The 9,570-nt window shown below is 42.6% G+C and overlaps 1 protein-coding gene across 1 annotated transcript in view; it reads right to left on the bottom strand.

Moving 5' to 3' along the window:
- The window catches only part of CEP164 (centrosomal protein 164kDa), an 83,030-nt gene extending 74,012 nt beyond the window's left edge, over nucleotides 1-9,018 (bottom strand). The window contains 2 exon segments of the mRNA XM_006890877.1: nucleotides 1,685-1,796; nucleotides 8,914-9,018. Of these exon segments, the coding sequence (XP_006890939.1) occupies nucleotides 1,685-1,796; nucleotides 8,914-8,995 (194 nt within the window). The 5' untranslated portion in view covers nucleotides 8,996-9,018.
- Nucleotides 9,019-9,570: the final 552 nt, after the last annotated feature.

The following is a 9,570-nucleotide window of genomic DNA, read 5'->3' as shown; positions in this document are numbered from 1 at the left end:
TAATATTTTGCTTTGTCATCCCATGCTGCCTTTTGAAATCTTCTATTCAACTCTTCAGTATCTTGAATTCTTCCCTGTGCTTTGGCTTCTCTGCACTCCAGTGCAATTTTCAGAGTCTCTTCTGACATCCATTTTGGTCTTTTCTTCCTCTTCTGGTGTAGCTTCTTATAAATATCAATTGGCAAGGTATAACAACACCTTAGTCTTTAAACTGACATCTCTCCTTTTTAGAACTTTGGACTGGTCCTCGATAACTCATTTCCCCAATGCAAGGAGTGTCTTGATTTCTGACCACTGCTACCATTGGTGTTGATAATGGATGCAAGTAAAATGGAATCACAGATAACTCCATTCTTTTCTCCATTTATCATGATGTTGCTTATTGGCCTGGTGTTGAGGAATTTTATTTTCTTGATGTTGAGATGTAATTTATATTGAAGGCTGTAGTCTTTGATCTTCGGCAATAAAGGCTGCATGTCTTTTTCACTTTCTGCAAGCAAGGCTGTACCATCTGCACAATACAGAGAGTTAATTATTTCTTTCCTCCAATTCTGATGCCACATTCTTCTCCATATAGTCCAGCTTCTCAAACTGTTTGTTCAGCGTAAAGACTGAATAAGTATGGAGAAAAGATTTATCTCTAACATAGAGCTTTCCTGATTTAAAATCTGGCTGAGTTTCCTTATTTTATTCAGACAAATCTTTCTTGGTCTATGTATAGCCTAAGGTGTGCCTGATCCAAGCCTTGGTATTTTCAATTACTTCCTATGCATCTGATATCAGACAATGAATAAAGAATACAAAGAAATACTGCTGCCTTTGAATTGTGATGTTAGCAAAGAGCATTAAGTATACCATGGACTGCCAAAAAAGCAAATATATTTATCTTAAAGGAAGTGGAACAAAAATGTTCCTTAGAGGCAAGGATGGTCTAACCTCATCTCACTTATTTTGGGCAAATTTTCAGGAGGAACTACTCCTCAGAGAGAGACATCTTGCTGGTGAAGTCTGAGGTTTGGGGAAAGAGAGGAAGACTCTCAACAAGACTGACTGAAACAGTGGGCTTGAGCATGACAAATATCATGAGGATGTAGACTAGGGCAAGGTCTACATCTGTTGTTTATAGGGTCACTATGAATCGTAGTCGACCAGATGGCACCTAACATCACTACCTCATTAGCACGTCCAAAAGAGATGCTGGTACTACAAGGCCTGACTCAGGGCAGCAGCTTCCTGGACTCTATGTGTCAGTACTGAATTCCATTACAACAAAAAACCAAACTAGTTACTGTCAAGCCAATGCTGAGTCACAATAAACCCTGTGTCAGACCAGAACTGTTTCACAGGGTGTTCATTGCTTATTATTTGGAATTAAATCGCCAGGCCTTTCTTCTAAAGCACTTCTGGGTAGGCTTCAATCTATCCATTAGCTGCCAACGCACTAACCAATTTCAACACCCAGAAATTCCCATAAGAACTATCAAATCAGCCTATGCTCAGGCCCAAAACAACAGGTGAGGTAGCAAAAAAACAAAACAACAACAAAAATAAATAAACACAGTATATTTCTGTTTCTGATGCCGATGCGTAGGATGGAGAAGTGGGTGGTTAAAGCAGATGTCTCAGGATCCCAGTCCTCCAACCAGCCAGGTTGAGGGGCCAGTCGCACCTCCTGTTGGCTTACCATGGTTTCCACTCCGTAGGCAATGGGGCCACAATGCCCTCCCGTGCCAACCACATCAACTCTGGCTCCTTAATGGGGTCGATACCAATCTCCCTGGCAAATTCAAGAATTTCTGCAAGGAGAAGTGGGTGGATAAGGAAGGGAAGAGACAGGGTTAGAAAAAAAAAGTCTTTGCCTTTATTTCAAAAATTTCTCCAGTGAGCAGGTCGTATTTCTCTCAATATCAACAATAAATATACATAAATTTATTAAATCCTAGTTTATAAATGTTATACATAAATGAAGACATGCTACCTCCCTACTCTAAGAATATAACCTGAAATCTAGTATAATGTTGTTACGTGCCACTGAGTCGCTTGCGACTCACAGCGACCCTATGTACAACAGCTCTGAACCCTGTTCTATCCTGTGCCAACCTTATTGTCTCTGATACACCAACCCTTATTACCCCAGTCATTGAATCAGTCCATCTCATTGAGGGCCTTTCTCTCTTTGCTGTCTCTCTACACTTCCAAGTATGATGTCCCTCTCCAAGGAATGGCCACTCCTTACAACATGCCCAAAGTACGTCAGATGAAGCTTCAGAAACCTTGACTTCAAGGAGCAGCCTGGTATCACCCTCTCTAGGATGAATCTGTCTGTTCTCCTGTCAGTCCATGTTACGTTCCAAACTCTTCTCCAGCACTTCAGCTCAAAGGCATCAATTCTTTTTTTTATCATCCCTAGTCATTGTTCAGTTTTCTGACACATGGCAAGTAATAACATCAACATGGAGAGAGAGTTCAGCTGGCCCAGTGGACAGAAGGCGATGCTACCAAGCCAAAGATGGGTGACTTTAAATCTGCGGCCCCCAGGCCAGTCTTTCATTGTTTTTGTTCAGACATTCCTCTAGGTTGTATAGCCCTGGTGTACAAGTTGCTGTACAGTGGTGGTCACTTTTGGTTGCTGTGAGGCTGAACACTGTGACACTAATGTGTCAAAAGCGTTAATGGCTGGTTACCCAATGCAGACAGACAGTGGGGTGGAGCTCCCCAATGAAAACAAGCTTGGAAGGAGGAGTGGCATCCACTTCCGTAATAGCTTGCCTCTGAAAACCCTATGAACCTGGAGAGAGGATGAGAGACACCCAAGCGTTGAGGACCCTCCTTCCTAGGGTCACTATGAGTCGCCTGTGACTCAATGGCACTTAACAACAACAACAATAATGGTCTAGATTAGGTGCACCTTAGTCTCCAGTCTTCAGTACTCTGGAGAGGTCCCTGACAGCAGACTTTCCCAATGCAATCAGTCTTTTGATTTCCTGGCTGCTAGTATCAAGAGTGTTGACTGTGGAGCCAAGCAAACTAAAGCTGTTAACAATCTCAATCTCTTCACCATCTAGTACAATACAGATATAAAAATAAATTAAAAAAATAAAACTTCAACAGCAGGGATTCCAGAGAAAATGAGAGCAACCATAGTTAAAGCCAGTTAGGACGAGGATAGCCTTATCAGAGCATAAACTCTCCCAAGGTTTGCAAAAGCTCAGTGCAAAAGTCATTCACACAACAGGCATGCCTTAAATAACCACAAATGATTAAACCCCTTGAGATCTCTACAAATGCACACACAGCACAAATTGAGTGCTAAGTGTTATAACTGACATGCATGTGTCCTGTGAGCAATGGGAGCAGAAAGAAGGCAGTGGTTTGTTCTGTCGAGAGGCTGAGGGAGACGTGAGGTTAAGAAGTGACTTTAGCAAGAAGCTGCAACTACAGTCTCAGAGGTGCACGGTTCAAATCCACCAGATGCTCTGCTGGAGAAGGGGGAACAATCTCCTCCTGTACCAGTCAGATCTGATTTGACGGTACACACAAAAAAATAATGAAATAAAATAAATTTAAAAAAAAAAGGAAGTGACTTTAACACACATACAGAGAGAGAGAGAGAGAGAGGAATTTCTCTTCCATGATATCAGGGACTCTAAAGCTGTTGCTAAGTGCTTTTGGAATCAAGCATTTAGAAAAAGGTTTTCTGCCAGAGACTGAGTAGAAAGTAGGTGCTAATATGTTCTGAGTTACAGTGATCTCACCTAGCACCAAAAGGAGAAATCAGGCATGTTACCAGAAGTCTCAGGAATAATGAAATAAATGCTCCAGAAGCAGCAATAACAGCCTAGGCCAGAAAGGTGTCATCATTAGGCATCCTCTCAGTGGAGAATTAGAAGGCTTACCGACTTAGGGGCACACTCACTGCTGTCAAGTTAGAATTGACCCACAGCTGACCCTCCACTGGGTTTCCAAGGCTGTTAATCACACAGGAGGAGACCGTCCATCTTTCTCCTGAGGAGCAGCTGGTGGATTCAAACCATCTGCCTTTGGGCATCAAGACTAGAGGAAGACTCAACAGCAACCTCCAATATGCAGCTTGCTTGCCAAAACTGAGGATGACCTGAAACATTTGCTGCAGAAGATCAAGGACTGTAAGTCTTCAATATAGATTGAGGCTCTACATTAAGATGACAAAGATTCTCACCACTGGGCCAACTGGCAGCACCATGATAGATGGAGAAGAGACTGGGGTTGTTAACAATTTCAGCTTGCTCAGCTCCACAATCAACACTCTTGGCACCAGCACTCAAGAAATGAAAAGACGAATTGCAATAGGGAAGTCTGCTGTCAGGGACCTCTCCAAAGTGCTAAAAAGTAATGATATCAGTTTAGGGACTAAGGTTCACCTGATCCTGGCTATGCTCTTTGCAATTGCTTGCTATGTATCAGAGAGCTGGACAATGACTAAGGGTGACAGAAGAATCGATGTCTTTGAGTTGTGGTGCTGGAAAAGAACACTGAACATACTATGCACCACCAAGAGAACAACAGGTTTGTATTGGAGAGAAGTTTCTCCTTGGAGGTAAGGATTCTTGAAGCTCCATCTCACATACTTTGGGCACCTGTCCAGGAGGGACTGTACTTGGAGAAGGACATCATGCTCAGAAGGGTACAGGGACAGTGCTGGAATAGAAGACCTCTGGATGAGATGGACACAGTATCTGAGGTAACGAGGGTAGGTGTGTTGGAGTCAGTGATACTGGCTCAGAGCTTTTGTACATAGGGCTGCTATGAGTTACAAGTGACTCAATGACACATAACAGGCCACCTACTAGAGCTAGCACCTTGAATTAAGACCACTAGCCACCTAAACTAAACAAATTATTAAACAAATTTCTGTTTGTTAAAGTTACCCATTTGTAGCATTTCCATTATAACAGTACTACATGACTAAGATGATGAAATAGAGAACATTATGGTGGATAGGAACTCCTTTAGAAAGGGTGGTCCAGGAAAGCCTTTCAGGAATGGTGACATTTAGCTAAAAACTCATGGAAGTCAGGAGCAAGCCAGGCAGAGCACTGAGGAACAAACATCAAAGCAGAACAAAGTGCACGTGGAAAGGACCCATGGCAAGAAACAGCCCGGTCCACCTGAGGACTGTCGAGGAAGAACAATATAGTGAGCAGAGTAAACAAGGGAAGGAGAGAGTGGCACCAGGTAAACCTGGCCACGGGGACAGCTGAGTCCTGAAGACTCCTGCACACCACAATAAGAGGGTAATACTTATACACTACAATAAGAAGGTAAGACTTAACATAATGTAAAGTTATTAAAAGTAGAACCGTGATATGATCCAATTCCTATATGCATGCATAGATACATATATACATACATTTATATTAAGCATGACGCCTGATATGAAGGGAGGCTAATGAGAAAGTCACTGAAATAGACCAGGAAGAGAACATGGGGGACTGAGTGCAGAATGTCTAAGCTTGGGCTGAGTAGAAGAGAATTTTTATAAACATCCTTTATAAACCATTAGATTCTATTTATAATCACAACCAAATAAAGATAAAATATTTAAGAAATAAACTGGGGGGGGGGAGAAAAAAACTGAGCAAGAAATGTGTAAGACTTATATGAAGAAATCTGTAAAGCACTCATAGAAGATTCAAAGGGGAAAGAAACCAATGTTCTTACAATGAAGTCTTAACTTCACAGAAGTCCTAATCTTCTGTAGGTTTTCATAAATTTAACACAATTCCTCCCAAAATATCAATATTTCCTCTATACTTAATTCTCCCCAAAACTAGACTAGGTGATTCTAAAAGTGCTGTTATCTCTATTAGATATCAAAATTAACTCCACAGTAATGAAGAGCACAGTACTGGAGTATGAGTAGATGGACAGTGCAATGGCCCAGAAAACAAAGTAGACAGAAATGCGCACAGGTGGCATCCAAATCGGTGGGAGGGGGAAATGAAATGTTCCTTTAATGGCACAGGGATAACTAATAAAAACATGGGGGTTAAGAAACCTGGATCATGGGAGCTCTGATGGCCTAGTGGCAAGAAGCTGCACTGCAATCCCAGAGGCTCATGGTTCAAATCCACCAGATGCTCTGCTGGGTAAGGAGGGACAATCTCCTCCTGTACCAGTCAGATCTGATTTGACGGTACATGCACACAAATAATAAAATAAAAATTTAAAAAAAAACCCTGGATCAGTATTTCACAACATACACTAGGGAGAGAAATTTCACATGGAAAAAGATTTAAATGTAAAAACATGAAATCACACACACAAAAAAAACCCAGAAAACAGAAGAGAAATATTTTACCTTTGAAGTAAGGAAAGATTTTTTAAGTATAACACAAAATTCAGTGACACAATGACTAATAAAACACATAAACTAAAGAGTTAGAATATCTAGGGTTGGGTCTTAGTTCCAACACAAAGTTGTTGTTGTTGTTGTTGTTGCTGTTGTTGATTGCCGTCAAGTCGAGCACCACTCATAGTGACTCCATGAACAAAAGACCTAATGCCTTTCTATAACTATTGTCGTTTCTCCAAGTTCATAAAGTTTCCATAGGCATGTGGTTGAGGAAGTAGATGCCATTCCTGCTTCCAAACCTGTTGTACAACTGGGAGGTCGACCAAACACTGTCCACACTGGGGAATCATTATGGCATTTCACACCCCAATGGCACAAGGTTCAGCGTCACAGCAAACTCAGATTACTTCAGTACAGCAAAGTGACAAAGAGTGATGTACAAAGTAGAAGAATGTTCCTTCAAAATACATAGCAACTCTAGTCTCAGTAGTGATTATACAAAGTAGAAATTAATAAACACAGGAAGGTTACCTAATCTGTATTCAGGTTTTCTCCTCCATAAAATGGGGAGAATCACAGGACCTAATAACATAAGTACGTGTCATTTAGCATCTGTCTGATCACATATATACACATGGGCCAGGGCACCGGCATGTCTGAGTGCCCTGACAGTAGATCCTTGCTTTGAGCTTGGAGCCCACTTCTACCTGGATGCTGCACACAGCTATCTACCAGGCAGCAATGGAGACCCAGATCCAAACTCCCAAGTCTGGTCCTCTCAGCTCCTGCAACTTACTACGTCTACTTCAAGCATTTCACTCAGATTGGTTCCACAAGGCACCAAGGGAAAGGCATGCGTCTTGGCTCCCTGGACCTCCTAGGTGTGCACCAAGGCCTCCTCTGGCAGGTTCTTATGGGAAAGCTGGCCTTCCCTAGAGCTGGCTTGGAAGAGAAAGCAGGGACTCCTGGGTGCAGCCAGCTGGGTGCTGACCTGACGTGCTCAAAGCAGGAATTTCCTGGGCAGAGTTTCATAGTGGCCCCTGAGATGCTGCATCCAGGAGGCCCTTACTCCAAGGACATAAATGTTCACACAATGTCAAAAACACCTAACATCCTATTTGATAAGCATCATGGACTGGACCTTAATGGGTACATACCTGCATTACTTTCAGGGTCTAAAAGATTAATGCATGTTAAAGTCTTAGGATACTAGCTGGCACAGAGTAGCATTCAATAAATTGTTGTTGTTGTTGACGACTGCTGTCCAGTCGAGCATGATTCATAGCGACCCTATGAACAAAAGGCCTGAAGCCTTTCTATAACTATCGTCATTTATCAAAGTTCCTAGTTTCCAGAGGCATGTTGTTTAGGAAGTGGATGCCACTCCTGCTTCCAACAATAAATTATGTATCACTACTATTATTCATAATCTTACTATTGTTTTAAAAAATACACTTGAGGTTTTTTCCTCCAAAAACTGTGCTTCTAATTAACCTCCAGACACATTCTATTGTTCAGTATCCTTTATTGTTTATTCATTCAAAACAAATCATTGATCTAACATACAAGTGAGTAATCTTTTCTATAATGGACTTAAAACACTGTCATTGTCTTTGAGACGGAACCAGTTCAAGGTTACCCTTCCACGGGGTTTCCAGGTTGTTATGGAGGAGACTATCAATCTCTTTCCCTCAATATAACGGGCAAGGGCATAAATTCCTAGGCTTTGTGAATCATAAGGTCACTGTCACAATTCCTCAATGCCTCCACTGTAACATAAGAAACAGCCATATATAAATAAATAAGCATGACAATTTTCTAAGAAAAACCTTACTTACAAAAAACAAGCAAAAGTTCAGATTAGGACCATGGGCTATAGTTAGCTGACACCTGGGCTAACGTAAATACGCTGACCAACCATGTGCCAATCTGTAAGTGTAACCAGGGTGCTTGTTAATAGTGAGATTTCACATACATTGAGCCTCATACCTTGAAAGGAGGCATTATGCTTGGAAAAGCAGAGGGTCAGCAAAAGAGAGGAAGCCTCCGTGACATGGACTTCAAAAAACGACTGTAACAGTAGGCTCCAGCGTTGCCAGGATTGGCCGGGCAGCACTGGACAGGGCAAAGATTTTGTTAATCGGGTCACAATGAATTGGACTTGATTCCAATTCTTCATAATAACCCTCCTTTGCTGCATGTGCAGCTTTAAAATCATTGAGAAGGCATGACGCCTCTTCGTGCACAAACTAAACCCAATGTTGCTGAATCTCTTCTGACTCACAGTGCCCCACTATCAGGTTTCTAAAGGCTCTAAACCTTAACTGGAGGAGACTGCCTGTCTTCCTCCAGAAGAGCAGCTGGTAGATTTGAACTAATGACCTTTTAGTTAAGCAGACCTGCATGAAACATACTATGCTACCACGGCTCCTTTTCTTGTAGTAAAGTAAGGTTCAAGAAGAACCACAAACAACTGCTCTGAGTTACCTACAAACTCTAAAAGGTCCCCTTTGAAAGTGATCTCATTTGTAAGCCAGGACTGCCTATACACCAATTCCAATACATCACAGGCCTCTTACCTTGCTCACTGGGAATGTAGGTCTCATCATAATCTTCCTCAAGGACCAGCTGGTCTCCAATGCGGATGGGTCGTCCGGCCATATTTCATCTGGGCTCAAATACCTGAACCCAAGAGACCCACACCCAAAGGGAAAATCAGTGACTCAGCTTAGAAAGAAAGTAGACAGACCTGGCTCGTGCAGCACCTGAGTCAGGTAGACACAAGTGAGCCCAAGTCTCCACAGGAGCTGGGGATGTTGGAAGATGGGACCAGCAGCTCAGATCTCAGACTGTACGGGCTCTGATCCTAGGAAAGTTCCCAAAGGGAAAGGTCCCACAGGCCTTCTGAACCCTCTGGGAACCACAAGGACTCTGGTAGCCTGGCTGTTTCAGGACCTGACTTCATATCCACATCCACCCCCCTTCAAAAAGCAGTAACAGTATAGGACCCCAGCAACAAAGCCCTGGAGACACCAAGGTAAGCAGGAGCAGAGACAAACCCCACACAAACACACCCCAGTGCACAGTCCCACAGCAGGACTAAGCAGAATCCTCTACAGGGTTTCTCAAGCTGGACTCTCCTTCTGCCAAGGACCTCTTGTGGTCCAGTCCATAGGGGACAGTGGCGCTAACCCAAAGACTGTGCCTCTCTGGAGATTTGAATCCACCATTAGAAT

Source organism: Elephantulus edwardii, unplaced genomic scaffold (genome assembly GCF_000299155.1).
Source record: "Elephantulus edwardii isolate Elephantulus edwardi_28Jun2011 unplaced genomic scaffold, EleEdw1.0 scaffold00093, whole genome shotgun sequence".
Classification (NCBI taxonomy): domain Eukaryota; kingdom Metazoa; phylum Chordata; class Mammalia; order Macroscelidea; family Macroscelididae; genus Elephantulus; species Elephantulus edwardii.
Note: the sequence above shows the minus strand (reverse complement) of the source record. Positions and strands in the feature narration are given on the sequence as shown.